General features: G+C 43.5%; 1 protein-coding gene across 2 annotated transcripts; it reads left to right on the top strand.

The window, feature by feature from the left end:
- The first annotated feature begins 17 nt into the window (after window positions 1-17).
- On the top strand, window positions 18-19011 carry Ppt1 (palmitoyl-protein thioesterase 1). 2 transcript variants are annotated; one of them, XM_023561038.2, is made up of 10 exons: window positions 77-215; window positions 2968-3019; window positions 4470-4579; window positions 4801-4928; window positions 5396-5466; window positions 5934-6036; window positions 11639-11729; window positions 12488-12586; window positions 14554-14625; window positions 17177-19011. In XM_023561038.2, the coding sequence occupies exons 3-10, from the start codon at window positions 4490-4492 to the stop codon at window positions 17297-17299; spliced, it is 777 nt and encodes a 258-aa protein (XP_023416806.1). In that variant the 5' UTR covers window positions 77-215; window positions 2968-3019; window positions 4470-4489; the 3' UTR covers window positions 17300-19011. The 2 variants fall into 2 exon arrangements, with proteins under 2 accessions (XP_003462324.1, XP_023416806.1); XM_003462276.5 differs by lacking the exon at window positions 2968-3019 and having other exon boundaries at window positions 18-215.
- Window positions 19012-19081: the final 70 nt, after the last annotated feature.

Here is a 19081-nt window from a genome sequence, read left to right as displayed (position 1 = left end):
GCCCCGCCCCCGCCCCAGGCCCCGCCCCGGGCCCGCCCCCGCGAGTGCGGCTTCAGGCAGCGCACGCCCACGGTCACGTGACTGAGCCAAGATGGCGTCGTCTGGCTTGCTGTGGCTCTTGGCTGCAGCTCTCCTGCCCTGGTCCTGCCAGGCTCGCGCACTGGAGAATATCGACCCGCCTGCACCGTTGCCGCTGGTGATCTGGCATGGGATGGGTGAGTGCGTGAGGAGAGAAGCAAAGGGTCTGGCGACTTTCTCCCGGGCTGGGTTCGCGACTGCAGAATGAGCGTGTGGAGGGCGAGCAAGGTGCCTCCACAGCACCCGACTGGCCTGGGCTTAGGATTTGGGGAGCTGCTGTGTTTTGGGAGAAGGGAAGCAGCTATCCGTTGGCAGAGAGCTGAGCATGGCTTCGGGATTCACGCTGCAGCAGTGGAGTCAGGCAGGTGTGTGCCTGCTGCGCAGCTCATCTCTCCCTTTCCTCGTTCGTGTCTTGACCAGAGATTTGTTAGGCACCTACATCTGTTTATCGCGAAGTGAGCACCTACGAGGTGTGAACGAAACAGACGAAATTCTTTGACTATTAAGAGCATATTTTCCAGTAAGGGAGACAGACCAAGAAAGTATGGCGATAATTGCAATGGCTATAATTGCAGTGGTGATAATTGCAGTGGCGAGAAAGCGGAGACAGGAAAGGAGACAGAAAGTGCTTCTACTTGTGTGGCAGAAAATCAGGAAAGTATTCGCTAAGACAGTGACATCGAAGCCAAAAATCCGAAATAGATAGGAAAGATGTCATTTAAATACATAGTAGAAAGAACAGCAGGTAGTGCCCGGCTTGGTGGCTCACACCTGTAATCCCAGCACGCGAGAGGAGGATCGTTGCGATTTCGAGATCAGCCTAGGCTACAAAGTGAGCTCAAGACCAATCTGAACTGCATAGAGAGACCCTGTCTCAAGAAAAAAAAAAAAAAAAGAATGAACAGCAAGTACAAAGGCCCTGAGGCAGAAGTATAAACTATAAGTTTAGGAAATGGCATTCAAATCAGTGTGGTTGGAACTGATAGAGCAAGGGGAAGAGAACAGAAGTTTAGGTGTGAGGGAGGGTTGGGTGCAGATATTGAGCCCACTAAGATTAATGTAGAGACGGGCTAGAATGAGATAGAAACTTTTTGGGCAAATGAGTGACATGATCTGACATACATTTTTAAATGACCACTAAGAGTGTTCTATTCAGAATAGACTGTAGGAAAGTGAGGGACAGTTTTAGGGAGACAGGTGAAGGAAGTTATTGTAACTTAAACGAGATAATGATAATGGCGTGGAGCTTTATAGGAGTAGAAGAGCTGTTGGGAAAAGTTTGGAAATATTTTGAAAGTGGAACCTGTGGAATTTACATATGTCATGAGAGTAAGACACCAGAGATGACTCAACAAGTTTGAAACTGGAGAACTATAAGGAAGGATAAAGTTGTCATTTTACCAACCTGGGGGACTCTTAGGTTTGGCCAACTTGGGGTGGAGGTCGATAGACCCATCTGCTTTTGGACTTACTGAATTTAAGATCCTTGCTACATGACTGAGAGATGTCATAGAGGCATCTGAGAGTACAGGTTAGAGTTTTAAGTTTGGGAGCCTTGGTCATCTGGCTAGTATTTAAACATTTAAAGACTGACAGGACCTCCTGGGGAGTGAACATTGGCAGGCTACTGAGCTCTGAGGCTTTTCAGCATTGAGAGGTGAAGAAGATTGAGAGGAATTAGCAAAGGAGACAGTGACAGGACCCTGAGGGGTGAAGGGAAATCAGGAGATTACAGTGTCAGGGAAGCCAAGTAGAGAAAAAAAAATGTTTCAGAAGAGCTGGACTTGGCGGTATATACCTATTATTACAGCCACGTTAGAGGCTTTGGCAGTAGAACCATAAATTCCAGGCCAGCCTGGGCAATTTGATGAGATCTTGTTTTGAAATTAAATTATTTATTTATTTATTTATTTATTTTTGTTTTGGTTTGATTTTTTTTTTTCTTTCTTTTTTTTTGAGACAGGATCTCACTGTGTCATGCAGGCTGGCCTTGAACTTGCTATGTAACCCAGACTGACCTCAAATTTGCAGTGATCCTTCTGCCTCAGCTTCCTGAATGTTGGGATTACAGGTGTACATCATCACACTGGCCTCAAAAATAAAAGAAGGCAGGGATGGGAATGTATGTCAGAGGTAGAGTACTGGCTTATCATGTGCAACGCCCTGGGCTTGATACCCTGTATATCAAAGGAAAAAGAAAAAAGAAAAAGAGGTCATGTGAGATCAGAATTGGGAACCAATCATTGTACATAGCTACGTGAAGATCCCTAAACATCTTAATGAAAGCAGTTTTGGGGCCGTGATGAGAGTGGGAGCTGTGCTGGGAGCACTTGCCTGTAATCCCAGCACACATGAGTTTGAGGCCAGCCTGTGCTACACAGCAAAACCCTGTCTCCCTGTCTCAAAAAAAAAAAAAAAAAAAAGAATGAGAGCTATATTGAAAAGGGCTAAAGAAAAACATTGAGGTGGGAATTAGAGACAACAAATACAGACCACTCTGTCAAGACACTGTTTCAGGCTGGGAGCTAAAACAGCAAGGTTGACAGAGGATGCTAGGTGAATGCTCTGTCTCTCATACTGTGGCACACACCTGTAATCCCAGCTCTCAGGAAGTGGAGGAAGGAAGATGGCTGCAAGTTCCAAGCCAGCCTGGGCTACATAGTAAAACCGTGCCTCAAAAACCCCCAAAAATAAGAGAAGTGATCCCAGCGCCTTGTCCCACTCAGTGGACAGTTTGTTCCTGGTTCTTAGCTCTGATTTCTCGACAGGAAAAGGAACAAATCTAGGACTAGGGTGAGGTAGGATAAAATGCAGAAGAAAGAAGAAATTGCTCCCAAACTGTGCCATTCTATAGCAGCACTTGCATAAACCTGTGTTTTGTTTCCCTAGTTCTGGCTCTGAAGAGAATTCTTGGAGTCTCTTTCCCCAAGTGGCCCTTAAGGTAAAGGAGGGGAGTGTGCACCAGTGCTTCCTTTTTTTTTTTTTTTTGGTGCTGGGAATCTAACTCAGGACCACTTGCTTGCAAGGTAGGCACTGTACCACTGAACTATATCCCCAGCCCCAACTTCTTATTTTTAAATTTTTTAAATTTGGCCCCCAGTGCTCACTTAGTAGCACATATACTATAATAGAATAGTAAATTTGGTCCCCCCACCTTGCATGGAGATGCACACCTGTAAGCCCAGCACTGGGGAGACTGGGAGGCAGGAGGGTCATTGCAGGCTAAAAGTTAGCCTGGGGCTACATAGTCCAAGGTCTGCCTGGGATACATAATAAGACCCTGTCTCAGCAGCAACCCCTCCAAAAAATTGATGCCTGAGTTTTAACTTTTGAGCTTTTTTTGTTAGTACTAGGGATTGAACCTGGGGGCTTCATAGTGATCCTCAGCCCTGTGTGTGTGTGTGTGTGTGTGTGTGTGTGTGTGTGTGTGTGTGTGTGTGACAGGGTCTCATGCAGTTCAGGCTGGCCTTGAGCTCACTTTGTAATGCAGGCAGGCCTGGAACTCACAATGATCTTCCTGCTTCAGCCTCTCAAGTACTGGGATAACAGGTGTACACCACCACAGCCAGCCCTCAGCCCTTTTTATTTTGAGATAAGATATCACTGATTTGCTAAATTTCCCAGGCAGGGTTTGAATTTGTGATTCTCCTGTTTCAGCCTCCAGAGTGTTGGGATTATAGTTTAGGTCACCAGGCCCAGCTTCTTAGGAACTTTTGAAGTTTGTTATTACTTGATGAACAGGAGCTGAGCAAAAAGTGTTTTTATTTTTTTAATTGAGACTAAATTCATGTAAGAGTATGCAGTTCGTGGCACTGAGTATATTCACAGTGCTGTGCAACCACCACTCCGTCACATTTTAAAATTTCTCAGTATGCCAGAAAAAAATCATATACATTATTTCATTCCACCTCCTACCGCTTCCTGATAACTTGTAGCCTACTTTTTTGTCTCTACGAAGTTGCCTATTCTGGATACACATGTCTTGCCAAAGGTATCACATAATACATGACTTTTTGTTTGGGGCTTGTTTCACTTGACATAATGTTTTCACAGTTTATCCAAATTTTATTTATATTTTCTTTTTGTATTTTGAGCCAGGGTCTCTCACTGTAGTTTAGGCGGGCCTTGAACACATTATGTAGCTCAGGTGGTCCTTGAACTTTTGTGATCCTGCTGCCTCAGTATCCTAAGTGCTGGATTATAGGTGGGAGCTCCTGCCCCTCGGTGAACACTCGATGTGTTCTGGATGTTAAACTCAGATGCATGTGTTGCAGAAATCTCCCATTCTTTATGTTGTCTCTTCACATTCTTGGTAATGCCCTTTGCAGGACATTAGAGAGTAATTTTATTTTGTTTAATGGGTTTCTTTCGTTGTTTTCTTTGCTGGCTAGGAGACAGCTGTTGTAATCCCATGAGCATGGGTGCTGTTAAAAAAATGGTCGAGGGGAAAATACCTGGAATTTACGTTTTATCTTTAGAGATTGGAAAGAACATCAAAGAGGTAAGCACTTGGCAGCTCTGTTCATTTGAAGGCTCACTTGCTGGTGTCGTAGAATGTGCTGTTAGGATGCTCCCACTTGATTTCTCACAGCAAATGTGTCAGTGGTACCTTCCCTTCCTTCCAGCGCATGAGGGTGTCAGCCTGCGTGAGCTTACTGCTAGGGGAGATGACAGTGGTTGCTTTCCATTCCATTTTTCACTTCTCTGTGGCTCCTTTTTTAGGACCTGGAGAACAGCTTCTTCTTGAATGTTAATTCCCAAGTAAAGACAGTGTGTCAGATTCTTGCTAATGATCCTAAATTGCAGCAAGGGTACAACGCTATGGGATTCTCCCAGGGAGGCCAATTTCTGTAAGTACCAGAATTAATCCACTACTCTCTCTGTTTTGTTTTTTTTGGTACTGGGAATTGAACATAGGGCTTTATGTATACTATGCAAGCTTTGTATCACTGAGCCACACCCTCCTTTGAATCACTCATGCCAGTCTGAAACTCATGGTTCTCCTTTCTCAGCCTCCCAGGTAGTTAGAATTCAAGCATGTGCCACTGTGCCCCACCACTACTCCATACTCTTGGGATCCTCCCCTGTCTTAAAAAGGAAATGATTCTAAAATATCCCTGTGTAAGAAGCTTTATAGAGCTTAATTTATTTTCCATGAAAAAATGAAGTTTGGGTTTGATCATATAAAGGAAAATCCCAGAATTTCCACTGTGGTTTTGGGGAACTGCCATGTATTATGGAATTTAATCTGTGGAGCTGACTTTGGAGATACATTTCCATCTAACAGTCAATTGATAAACCCATTTTATTTCTCCAGGAGAGCAGTGATTCAGAGATGCCCGTCACCTCCCATGATCAATCTGATCACAATTGGGGCACAGCATCAAGGTAACTTTGACCCCTGTACCTTTTCTTTCCCTGTGTCAACCCACGTGACCACATTGGTTTTTTTTTTGTTGTTATTGTTGTTTGTTTGAAACAGGGTCTTGCTATGTAGTTCAGGCTAGCCTTGAACTCACAGTGATTCTCGTGCCTTAGCCTTAGTGATGGAAGGGGAGAGAAGGGCGTGGGGACTGCTGAAATACGTTAACCAGCTATGACTTCCGACTTCCGTAAGCCAAGGCCTGTGAGAGGAAGTGCAGCCAGCCATGTACTGCAGTGCAGAATCAGCACAATCCTGATTGAGCAGGGCAGAACTTCTAGCCGTGGACTGCGGGAGCACCAGGAGGAAGCGGGTTACATTGTTAGATTTTGGTGTTTTTGGAAGAACCCGTTTTTATTTGTCACATTGTTTTGAACCCAACAGGCATTTGATGTCTGACTGAGGGTTGGGTATTTATCTTTTCCCACCATAGGTGTTTTTGGATTCCCTCGATGCCCAGGAGAGAGCTCTCACATCTGTGACTTCATCCGAAAAACGCTGAATGCCGCAGCTTACTCCAAAGTTGTTCAGCACGGGTGTGTATGTTACCTGCAAGGAGAGAGGCCACCTCTGTCTTTTTTTTTTTTTTTTTGTCTTTTTCCTTTTTATCGGTACTGGGGTTCAAACCCACGATTGCCTGCTTCCAAGGCAGGTACTTATGCCGCTGAGCTAAATCCCCAGCCCCAAGAGACCATCTCTGTGTGAAAACACCTCAGGTTCATGCTAACAGTGATTCTAGGAGTAACTGTTAATGATATTCAAATGGTGTATTTTTTATAGTTGTATCTGCATTATTGGCTCAGTTTGAAAAGTACTCTACACTTCTGTTTTATTTGAATTCTTGCCCACATACCTCAGAAAAACCCAGTCTTCTCTTTCTCTGGATTTGTTTTGTGACTAAAACACAACCCCTGGTAACCAGAATTACGTTAATGATGATAAATGAGCAGCCAGTGGGGTGAGAAATGACACCTAAATATAGACTAAAAGTGGTGGATGAGGTGTTTACTTCTTCCTTAAACTTTTATAAAGTAGTAGAAAAAGAATGAAAAAGGTATAAACCTTCCAGGGTGAAGTACAGGAGAGGAGTTAAGAGATAAAAGATGTCTATATATTTTTGAAAGAGAAAAGAGTATGAAAATTGTTTTAGCAAAATAGAAGAAACACTGCAAGAAGGAAAGGAAGCAGACTCACCTTCTCCAGCTGTGGAAGGCCCGGGCACGAGAGCTGTTAAGACCCCTGGGAAGGTGGAGGTGGTGGCGCTGACAGCCGGGCTTTGACTGGACTCCCAGTTACCAGTGTCCACATGCAGATGATTACTTTCCCTCCACCTGACAGGAGAAGCAGAACTGATTTTCTGGAACAACTTACTTAGCGAAGGCCCAGACTTAGTGAAAACAAGGAAGCGTGGTGAGTTGCTGCACTGAAAACCCATCCCCTGAACGCCTCCTCAGCCTCCAGAGTGGTAGAGCTGGGATTGTTCCCGGCTAGGCTGAGCTCAGTGGACTCCGGTGTGGGAAAACTGACTGGAGGAAAGACTGAGATGAGTTTTGAATCCTCGGTCTGGACCCCTCCCGATTACCTGACACTGGAGCCACCAGTATGTAAGCTCTGCCCTAAGTGCAGCTATTGTGTGAGGAGCCTCCAGTCCGCATTGTGCCTGGTTTAAATGCAAATGTTGGGTCACAGGCCCCCAGTCAGACATTTGAGGAAAGCTTCCAACATGAGAACAGACTAAAATGAGCAACAAGTAAAAAGGAGCTTGGAAAAAAAGATGGCAATTAAAGAAGCAGAAAAAGACTGGAGGGGGCAAAAAACCACCTTATATATTTGGCCCTGCACATCTTCAGGTTCTACCTCCATGGATTCACACCATCTCTAGTAAAATATGTTTTTAAAAATGTATCTGTTGCAAGTGCAAAGTCCCGAGTTCGATTCTTGGTTCCAAATAAATAAATAAATATGTCTGTAGTGAACTTGGGTAAATTAGCTAGAAGGTATGGTACAGACCTTTGAAATCTGAGGGGAGATAATTTCTAGCCTACACTTGTGTGTATGTAACCCCAAGAAGCCATCAAGTGTGGGGAAAATAAAGCTGCTACATTTTCAGACATGTAAAAAGATGGCAAGGTGACTTTCCGTGCTCTTTGTAGAGTTCTTTTTGAGAGCCTCAGTTCTGCCACCTTTTAACTGTGTGGCACTGGGCATCTTTGACTCTCGTTTTTTTCCAACGTAGTAATTAATATACTTTCTTGTGGGTCTGTGTGGGTTAAACAAATTGTGTATAAAGCATTTAGTGTAGTGCTCAGTTCAGTTGTTATCACTGGGGATGGTATGTTCAAAACATTCCGTCCTTTATTAGTATTGTTTTCTCATTTAGTTGCACTTGTAAAGTAGTTAATAATTTCATCAAATATTGAGTTCATTGCTATGTGTCAGGCTCTGTTGTGGGATCCCATGAGGAGGACAGTTGCACGCTCCTGGGCAGAAGGGTGAACAGCCATACTGGAGCATCTCTAGTACCAGGACAGGAATAACCAGTGGCAGCCACAGGGACATAATGGAGAGCCTGCTGTGGACATGATGGTGTTTGAAGAGACCTTTAATCTGGGATGCAAAGAACAGGTAAAAGGAGCACAGGAAGAGCTGAGAAAGGAGGCATCACTCAGAGCAGCAGCTGGCTCTGAGGCCCTGAGGTTGGCACAAGTTTGGCTTATTCTAGGCCAGGGGGCCAAAGACGGTGATAGGTCGGAGAGGTGGGTAAGAAAGCAAGAGCTACACTGTGAGGATTTGTAGACCTGATAAGGAGTGGGGTTTTATTCCAAACAGCATGGAAAGCTATTGGAGGCCTCACAGAAACGTGGCATGGCCTCATCAGTGTTTTTGCAGTGGTCCAGGTGAGAGATGGCTGCAGTTTGGTCAGTAGGGTAGAGGCAGTGAGGTGGAGAGAAGCGGAATGATTTGAAATCTGTTGCTTGACCTTATACCTGAATTAGACTTTGAGCTGGGTTAATGCTCACCACTTAGCAGCACATAGTTTCCATGGGAAGTGCATTCTGAGTTCTCTGCAGCTGTGCACAGATTAAAATTTAGGCCACTTCATTTTATACTGTTTTTCCTTTTAAAAATGGCATTTGAGCTGAGCATGGTGGCACTCCTGTAATTCCAGCTCTCAGGAGACTGAAACAGGAGGATCACCTTGAGTCTGAGGCCTGCCTAAACTACATTAGTGAGACTTGTCCCACACCCCTAAAATGCATTTGAGCTAGGTATAGCAGTCCACATCTGTAATCCCAGCGCTCAGGAAGCTGAGGTGGGAGGATTGCCCTGAACTCTGTTACTGTTTTTTAGATTTAGTAAGCAAACAGTTGTAGAAAATGTTGATCTACATCAAATATAAAACTATTGGATACTTTACTATTTCATTTTTCTAAGTGCACATCTTATGCTATAGTAGAAAGCTCCTGAAAAAAATAATAAGAGAGGTGAAAAGTGTGGCCTGCAAACAGGAGAGGAAAGCTAAGTGCACGTGGGTCAGTGTGAGTGAGTCTTGTGTGTGGAACATGCTGTTGTCTTGTGTGAAGGCTGCCATTGAAGCAGAGGTTATTTCCGTAGTAGTTTTGTTTGTATTTCAGTCATAGTTCACATAGGAATTTATTTCTGCTGTTATTTTTTAGATCTTGTAAGCAGGTAAACAGTTGATGTTGAAAACGTTGATGTTTGGTCTTCACATGCACTAAATGTTAAAACTTCAATATTTTCTTGATATTTTATTTCCTTGTTTGGTGTACATTGTTAGCATAATGCTCATAAAATTAAAAACAATTCAAAAGAAATTCTCTTAGGGATGGGGGGTTAGCTCAGTGGCATAAGTGCCTCTTGGCAAACGCAAGGTTGTGAGTTTGATCCCTGGTATCAAAAACAAAGAGAAAGAAAAACTCCTTACAAAAAACTGTGGACATTGTACACCCCTGTAATGCTGCTTTAAACAAAACTCAATGTTAAGACTCCTTGCTAGATATGTTGCCTTCTGCTGGTCTGTGGTGTTTTATTTATGGTGCCTTTGGGTACAGTAGGTGTTTTGTTTTCTTGTATGCGCCTTTCAGAAGTGGCCAATCGCCACTCAAGCAAACAAGGTAAAGAAGTGAATAGTAGGCCAGGACCCAGAACTGTACTAGGGAGACCTGGGAGGTGAGAAGAAAAGAGTGGAGATAGCTGTCCTCAGCCACCTTGTTACATAAGAAGAAAAAGCTAAAAAGGGGAGGAAGAAAGCGGGAGGGAATTTTGTTTTGTAAGGAGCCTACTACACACGGGCCAGCCAAGGACTGAGGGAGGATCAGAGGCTGGAAATGCTCAGATGTGGGCACTGCGGGGGAGAGGAAACAGCCTGGGCTCACATCGGCTCATGGACCCCTGGAGGGCAGCTTTGGAGAGGCTCAGTAATGCTCCCTGAGCCACACAGCTGCAGAGAAGATAATCGCAGAGCCTCAACCAGGGTCCACACACCTGGCGATGTGCGACACTGACGTAGTACAAGACAGCTGTCTAACCGTAGGCCACGGCCCCTGAGACAAGTCCTTACCACCTGAGCCTGCTCCAAGCCATGTGGGTGAGAGAGAACAGCACTGCTCCTCTACAGCACTTCTCATTTCCCACGCCTGCTCTAAGGACTTTAGCCATATAAACCTGTTTAATCCTATATGAGTCCATCCAAATGATTGTAAATGAGGCAGTCTCCTGGGCGTGATTAAGGAGCCTGCCAAGATTATACTGCACAGAGACACAGCCAGAAGAGGATCTGGCAGCCTAGCTTCAGCTCTTTAGCACTACGTGGCACAGTCTGCTGTATGCAGGATGTGGAGTATTGTCAAGTGACCCACAGAACGGGGCTGGGATAAAAACATTTTGCCTCTGCCTACAATCCCAGCACTTGGGAGCCTGAGGCAGGAGGATGAAAGCCTGAATGGGAAGGAAGGGACAAGGAGGGGATTATTGTTTTCTTGGAGAGAAAAGCAAACCAAGGCTCCTTGGTCTGAGTCCATAGACCTCACCAAGTCCCGTGGACAGCAATAGCAAACAGCTAATTGACCACTTGAATCTGCATGGCTAAGGACAGACCCCTGGCACCCAAAAGGGGAACCATGGCATCAGGCGGAGTAAGCTCATGCCCTGTGTTATTTGAGAAAGATCAAAAGAGTAGTTTAGAGAAACTTCCTCAAACTAAGTATGTGTAGGTCCCCACAGCTGTGTTATGTTTTTGGAGATGGCTTTCTCTGGTGTTCCCAGTTCTCTGTACTGTGCTTCAGCATTGGGTTTCCCATGCCAGGTGCATGAAAAATTTTGTTCAAGACCCTAAATGGGAGCTTCATCCTTATTTTGAGTCTCATTGGATAAGCAAAATTATTAAGGGCCCCATTTAAGCTGGGGCAGGTGTGGTGCTAAGTTAAAGGAACCCCCATCCCCCACACACATTTACCTGGACTTTGCTTCCCCACGCCTTGTTCTGTTTCTGGCTAGAAAGAGCAAGTGCTTCTTGTCTTCAGTGCTTTTATATACAAGCGCTCATTTTCTAGGGGCTTAGGAGTCTGTGACTACTGGGAAAGAAATAAAAAAAGACCCCATGGGTACACAGGGAGAGAAAGAGAAAATAGATAAACTATGCTTCAGCAGCCAGAGGGGTTGGGAAAAAACTGTGCTTCAAAGGAAAACTATGCTTCAGAGGGCCAAGAGATGGGGGAAAATGGCCAAGAAAGAAAGGAACTAAATAAATCCCTTTTGGCTGGATTTACCAAACCAAAGTGGAGATCTCTGCAGTCTTCATGTCTTTTTTTGGGTCCCTTTGTGGTTGCCAAGATAAATATCACTGGGTTGGGTCTGTGAAGTCCCCAAGGTTGAAATAAAGCACCTGTCCCACTCTTTTAAAATAAGGTTGTAGGCTGGAAAAAGAACTTTTAGGGTATGTCAGTAAAGAGACAGGAGAAGGAGAGGGATACAGGACACACGGGTGCTCAGAGAAAGAAGGTACCGCCTTCTTCCTGTGTGAGGGTGAAGCCTGGGGTGGCCTGTGCACTGCTGCATACCCCAAGTGTTCAGACTGACGGGCACTGAGGTTACTTCTATCCCGTTTTCTCCCTGCAGCCTGGTACAAGCAGAATACTGGCATGATCCCATAAAAGAGGATGTATACCGCGAGCGCAGCATTTTCCTGGCAGATATCAATCAGGAAAGGGTAAGTCATCAACCGGGCACTCACAGTTAAGCATTCATTTTTCTGTTAGGACATTGAGAACAAGTTAGCAGCAGCCATTTATCCAGACCTGGGGCAGAAGACAGGAGCCACAAATTTCAATTTGGGGGAGGTAGTACTCACGAGATTTAGCTTGTTTAAGGAGGCTGGAGTTCATTTGGGCTTTCTCTCAGAAGTCTCCCTTTCCTAATGTGGGAGCTGCGGGACAAGGTCTGCAGAGTGCTGGCTGCCTCCTGAGGGGAGCCTTTCTGGTGCGCCCATTGGGATGGGTTTTTTAAGGAGAGAGACTATTTAGAAGAGATATTGCAGACACTAGCATGGTTTTAGTGGCTATAGTAAGCTGGATGGCTCAGTTTGTAGGTGGATTATCAGGGTGGGGTTTTTGATGTTTTTGGAACAGAATAGTTAAAGGAGAAAAAGTTAAACCAAACCAGAAAACAGTATGAAAGAGTATATCACAACCACCCAGAATTTACAATTTATTTTCCCTTGGCAAGAGATCTTTAACCTACATGGTAGATACTTGTGGAGCATGGACACATTCCTGGTGGCACCTTTTACCGTGGTTGGTGGCATATCACTCAGATAGGATGGTCCAAAACATACCTTCTGGAGTTATGTTCTGGTCAGGATGCTGGAATAGATGCCCAGGCCCAGGAGCCTAGAGCATTGAGAGTCTCTGATCCCGCTGCTGGAACCTGATGGTAATAATGCCAAGGTGGTGCCCGCCTTTCTTCCAGAGCGTCAATGAGTCTTACAAGAAGAACCTGATGACCCTGAAGAAGTTTGTGATGGTGAAATTCCTCAATGATAGCATTGTGGACCCTGTAGACTCTGAGGTGAGAGACTTCCTAGGCCATAGCATATAAGAAGGCTACAGGAAATCATTATATAGCTGCCTACTGTGCAAAAACCGTCAGGCCCCTGCACCAGCCTTTGTGCAGAACAGGGGTTCTGAGGTCCATCAGTGGAACACAGTTGGTTATAATCCCCCAGTTCCATTCCAAATATATATGTAAAAGTATATGATTATGGGGCTGGGGATTTAGCTCAGCGGCATAAGCGCCTGCCTTGCAAGTAGGCAGTCGCAGTCGTGAGTTCGATCCCCGGTACCAATAAAAAGGAAAAAGACCAAAAAAAAAAAAAAAAAGTATATGATTATATTCCCCCAGGGTAGGGCCTATAATCTTAATCCTGTTTCAGAGCTCTCTGTGACCTGAAAAAGTTCAGAGTCACTAGCAAAGAGTCTGTAAACCCCTTAGCTTGACATTCTAGGTCTGCCTTGATTTGGCTTCATTTCCCTGTGGTCCTTCCCACTGCTGCTCCCCTCACTACCGCTTCATACACTCTTCGATCCAGCCATAGTATAGCACCTGTCCTTGGTATGTGTCTTTTCTTGCATGTTGCTGGTTTCTCTGACAGATTGATAATTATCTGTCAGACACAAATATTACTTCTTCTAGATGACATCCCATTCCTCACAGAATTTGCTCCCTTTTTTATAGGATCACCAGCTTCTATGAAAGCCATCCTCATTGTCAGACCAGCAGGGCCTGGCAACCTGTGGGCTGTGGTCCAGTTACAGCTGACCACTTTTGGATGGTTTAGGAACAAAGCATTTTTCCATATTTAAATGGTTGGAAAAAAAATCCAAAAAATACATTATAATATGAAGTTACCTGAAACTCAGATTTCCACTTTCATAAGCAAAGTTTTAATACATCATACACATTTTTTTCTTTTTTCAGAGCAGGGGAGATATTTTCATTTTTGCAGTAATGAGGATTAAACTCAAGGACTTTGCACAGAGCCACTTTCCCAGCCCTATTTATTTATTTTTTGGTGTGACAGGGTCTTGTTAAGTTCTCCAGGCTGTACTTGAACTCCAAGGCCTTCTTGCTCAGCCTCTCAGAGTGCTGTCACAAGCGTGTACCACCATGCCTGGCTGTCATACTCATGTTTTATATATCATCTGTAGCTGCTTTTGAGTTACAGTGGTAGTTGCAACCATATGGCCCTTATAGTCTAAGATATTTTGTGTCTGACCTTAACAGAAAAAAATGTTTACTGACCCTATGGTAAACAGTGAATTCTTTCTGTGGCTTGCTGGGCTAGAACTTCTTGGGAAAAAGCATCATATATTCACTTTCAAATGGCTAGAGGTCAGCACAGGGATTTTCAGAGTTGGTATACAATAAAGACAGCAGAAGTTTTGGAGAAATGAACAGCTCTTGGGAAAGATTTAACTTATCTTTCAGGATTGGCGTTTATTTTGTTTTTCAATGTTTTTGAGATGGGGGTCTTGGTAAGTGATTCAGGCTGCCTTCCACTCACTGTGTGGCCCAGGATGCCCTTGAACTTACAGAGAATCTGTTGCTTCAGCCTCCTGAGTGCTGGGCTTGCAGGTATGCACCATTATACTCATGTAGGATTGGCTTTGAAATCAAAGTGACCTAAGACGTAGCCTTTTAAAAAAAAAGACTTTTTTTTTTTTTTTAAATCGGTACCAGGGATCGAACTCACGACTGCCTGCTTGCAAGGCAGGTGCTTATGCCGCTGACCTAAATCCCCAGCCCCATATTTTTTTTTTTTAAAGGCAAGGTCTTGCGATGTAATCCAGGCATTACAGATGTCCTGGCATTACAGATATGTGCCATCATACTAGGCTCCCATTTTTGCCTGCTCTACATAATTTTGTGATGTTCACTTTGTTGGGAGTCTGAGGTACAGGCCAGTTTTAAATAAGTTCAACAGTGTATCCTGGGTGTCTCTGGTCTGACCTGATCTTTTTCCTCTTCTCTTGCAGTGGTTTGGATTTTACAGAAGTGGTCAAAGCAAGGAGACTGTTCCGCTACAGGAGACCACTCTGTATATAGAGGTAACTGGGAGGGAGAGTCAAGCCTTGGGAGGTGGGCACTGTCTCATTCAGCTTCTGGTTCCGATGGTGCTGGGTTCTAAGGTGCAAGAGCTCTGCGCTGTCTGCTGCAGAGCACTAGGTGCTCTCGTAAGCTCCTCATTCATGTCTAATGTGGGCAAGTCCTGTTGGGCAAGGCTCTTGTTTATAGAAATTTACCACATCCTAAGGAAAAGAATAGTATCCTTCATACAAAAAAGAGGGAAACATCATCTCTAAGGTTTTCCTTTTAAAGAAAGGGTTGGAACTTGCTATTGGTTTGCAGGTTTGATTTGCCACAAATCTAGAAAGCCCCCATATGAAAGAAAACATACAAGAGTAGACATACAAAAGTACAACTTTACAGCAGTCAGATGTAGGAGTTCTGCTTTTAAATTAGACATTGGGCCAGGCATAGGGGCATACACCTTTAGTCCAGCACTCAGGAAGTTGAGGCAGGAGGATCCTTTTTTTTTAAATTTTATTTTGAAAGTAGTAAAACACAATAGAACAAGACAGAATAAAGCCAACTACAATCATACAGTGAAATTGGTACAGAACTTCACAGCAGGTTACTGGGATAACAGTAATAGGTATCACAGTATATTTCGTTATCTTTACAATAGTTGTTCTTTCAATCACCTATATCAAAATAAAATTAAATACAGAACATTATAAAACTTACCAAAACAATATTGAATAGAGCAGTACCATTAATCAGAATAGAGCAAAACAGTAATAAAAATAATTGCCTTCAAAGAGATGGTAGAAGGAAATCCCTCTTACTTGCTATGGTCAACCTCCCAGGAGATGCTCAGATTTCTGGTTCCCATTTGCTAACGGTGGGTGGGGGACAGGAGAAGAGGGGTAGGGAAAGTGGGATGTTTGACTCTAGGCCATGCACCAGTAGGTTCACTGTTGGTTAGCAGGGAGGCAGGCTGGTTGCTTGGTTTCCCAACTTCGTAAGTTCCAACATGGTGTGGATCTCAGAAGACACTGGTGGTTCTCCCCCTGGAGGGGCCCTAGTCTGAGACAAGAGGATCCTTACAAGTTTGAGGCCAGTGCAGGCTACAAAGTGAGCTCAAGACCAGTCAAATGCATAGCAAGACCCTGTCTCAAAAAGACAAGAGAGAGACAAAGAGAAAAAAAGACAGACAGAAATCAGCAGGCTAGGGGTATAGCTCAGAGATAGAGTATGTAATTAGCATGCTGGTTTTAATCCCCAAAGTGAAAAATAGATCAGTAAATATGGTATTGACAAGAAGAATAATTTCTTCTACAGGAAAGTGAATGGAATTAAGAGTTGTGAATTTTCTTCAGCAGTAGGTCCTGTTTAAGATATTTTAGCACTTTGTCATGGGCTTGCCAAACAGGAAGGAATTAGTATTGGGGAGAGACTGTCTCACAAATGCACACGACTATCACTGGATCAGTCACTTTCCATTAGTTCTTCCACCCAATTCCAGAATTCATTTTCTCCTCTGTCAGATTTTTCTCTTGCATTTGGTACCCCAGCTTAGATGAGGTAAAAAGAGAAGCTAGCTTCCTTTTTTTTTTTTTTTTTTTTTTTTTTAATTTAAAGAAAAGGAAACAAAAAATACATGGAGATAAAAAAAAAAGGGTAGAAAAGGGGCTGGGGATTTAGCTCAGCTGCATAAGCGCCTGCCTTGCAAGCAGGCAGTCATGAGTTCGATCCCTGGTACCAATAAAAAAGAAAAAAAGGGTAGAAATAATACAAAATTACAGAAAAAACAACTTCCAATAAGAGGTTAGGAAATTACAGCCAAGAACTTTTTTTTTTTTTTTTTGGTCTTTTTTTTTTGAGACAGGGTCAGTATGTAGCTGAGGCTGGCCTTGAACTCACTGTATAGCCCAGATTGGCCTTGAACTCATCGAAGTCCTCTTGCCTCAACCTCCTGAGTGCTGGAATTACAGGCATCCCCCACCCTGCCCAACTAAGAACTTATTGGTAGTCACTGGCTCAAATTGGTAGTCACAGCAGAAGCACCAGTTTTGGCCTTGTCACGGTTGCTCATTTTCCCAAGCAGAGATGGTTCTGTGTTACCTGAGTTGTGGGTAACATTTTCAGCTGGAGTATATGGAATTGTCGCAGGTTATTATCTAAGGATTTGTAATGCCTTCCCTTAAAATGTTTCTTGGTTTCCTTCTGACCTTGGCTTGGTCTTACTTTAGTGTATCCCACTCTGATGTTTTTAGTTTTATCTGTGGGTTGCCTGTCTATGGACAAAGTTGAATTTAGGGGCTAAGAAAATAACTCAGGAACATGTGTAAGGCTCTGAGTTTGATCCCCAGCACCACAGGGTACAAAACCACAAAGACTGACTATATAGAACAATCTCACCTGAGCATACATTTTTAATGTTTAGAAACTGGAAGAAGTATCTTTTTTGACGCTTTTAATAGTGTACCTCTTTTAATACTAATGGACAAAACTGCATTTTGAGACTATATCTCAGGCTACCATTATATTACTTTACTCTAAAATCTTTCATTAAACCTTACTTTTTTTCTGTAGGACCGCCTGGGCCTAAAGGAAATGGACAAAGCTGGAAAGCTGGTATTTCTGGCTACAAAAGGGGACCATCTTCAACTGTCTGACAAATGGTTTTATACTCACATCATACCCTTCCTTGAATGAAGCCCTGTTTCTAATAGAGCTCAGGGAGTTCCTAACTCTCCAAACCCACTTGAAAGTTTTCTTCCTGCCCAATTCTGAGCTCAGATCAGCTTGCTGCTAATCCTTCTTTTGTTATCATCTAACATGCCCTACTTGGAAAGATCTGAATCTTACCCTTTGCTGCTTCCTATCACCATATGGTGTTGAATTCAAGTTTAATTAGTTAATAACTAGGGGGATTGTCTTACAACCTTGTAGTCAGGCTGCTTCAGGAAAGGGAGTCTGCTATGTATTAGTGCCTGAACTGTCCAGGCCCAAAGGAGACTGAACCAAATAAAGCAGTGGGAGTAAACATCTGGCCACATTTGAGGCAAATAGAAGGCCAGGGCCAAGGTGTGAGGTGCTGCGTTCATACTGTCTCATTGTTACTGGTAGATTTAACTAGTGCTTGGAAAGATAGTTTGGGATGGTTTTTTTTTTTTTTTTTTTTTTTTTTTGGGTACCGGGGATTGAACTCACAACCTTGCGCTTGACAGGCAAGTGCCTATGCCACTGAGCTAAATCCAACCAGTTTGGGGTGTTTTTATGTCATTTTTTTGAGGCTGTTTTCTTGAGTCCTGTTGTCTCCTGTGGTGTCTTAGCAATTACTAGTCGCATTCCGCAAGCCTCACATTACCTCTCCAGAGCTCATTTTGTCTTCTCAGGTAGTGATGAATTAGTTGCTCTATTACCAAAGGAATAGTAGTTCTCATTGAGGTTGCTTTAGGGCGGAAGTATAGCATACATCTTGCATAATTTAGGACATTGGGGATCGGGTGGTGATGAAACAGACTTGGTGAAAATGAGGCAGCTGGTGCTTCCTGCTTCGTCCTTTATCACTCTACCTTTACTTTGCGCCTAGTAGCCTGGATGCTAATCACTGGCTGGTTTTAGCACAGAAATAGGGGGACAACATAAAGATACCAGGCTTTCTGACTTCTGTCCCCAAAACCATACTGACCAGCATCCTCCAAACTGATACTGTTACGTTCTATGTGGAAAAAAAAAAACCTTTGAATAAGCAGGAAGCTTGAGGCAGGATGATTATGTTTTGAGTCTAGCTGGGACTTTTTTTTTTTGAGACTAGGTTTCAGTAGTTCAGGCTGGCATTGAACTCCCAGTGTTCCTCCTGCCTCTGCCTCTCAAATGCTGGGATCACATTTATGTGCCACTGTGCCCAGCTAGCTCAGCTGGGGCAATTTAAGACTATCTCAAGATACAAAGGTTTGGGGATGTAGCTCAGTGGTACAGTAATTTCCTAGGATGTATAAGGCCCAGGGCTCAATTCCCAGGACCTAAAAAAAAAAACAAAACAAAAAAAACACTTAAATGATTATTCTTTACTTCTTTCTCTCACCTCTTTGAGACTTAACTCACATTAGACTGAGGACTGAGAATTCCTTAGTGTTAGTAACGAAACTAACCATTAATCTACCACTTCCTACCTTTCTTGAGCATGAAGTCTTATGTCCCGCTTGAAGACCCACCAACACATTTTGGATGACTTCTGTAGATTCTGAGTTTGGAGAAATGATCAAGCTACATTTTCATGAAAGTACTGCAGAGTTAATCCTTTGTGATAGTTCCTTTTCCTCTCAAGTCTTAAACTAAAAGATGTGAGTTAAAGACAAGAACATGGGGAGGGGTGTGAAAATAATTTTACGAGAATGTCTAAAATAAAGAGTAGTTTCTTATCCTGGTTGTCATTTTTTTCTTTTCAGTATTTTTACAGTGTTGTATAAAAAAACAGGTAAATAACAAAAC

Source organism: Cavia porcellus, unplaced genomic scaffold, assembly GCF_034190915.1.
Source record: "Cavia porcellus strain 051 isolate PalLab524CR breed Dunkin Hartley unplaced genomic scaffold, mCavPor4.1 scaffold_25, whole genome shotgun sequence".
NCBI lineage: Eukaryota > Metazoa > Chordata > Mammalia > Rodentia > Caviidae > Cavia > Cavia porcellus.
This window is presented reverse-complemented; position numbering and strand designations above follow the sequence as displayed.

Coding starts and splice junctions, on each gene's coding strand:
- Ppt1 (XM_003462276.5), top strand. CDS start 92: ATGGCGTCGTCTGGCTTGCTGTGGCTCTTGGCTGCAGCTCTCCTGCCC. Junction 6,037..11,638: donor TCCAAAGTTGTTCAGCACGG/GTGTGTATGTTA, acceptor TTCTCCCTGCAG/CCTGGTACAAGCAGAATACT. Junction 12,587..14,553: donor TGGACCCTGTAGACTCTGAG/GTGAGAGACTTC, acceptor CTTCTCTTGCAG/TGGTTTGGATTTTACAGAAG.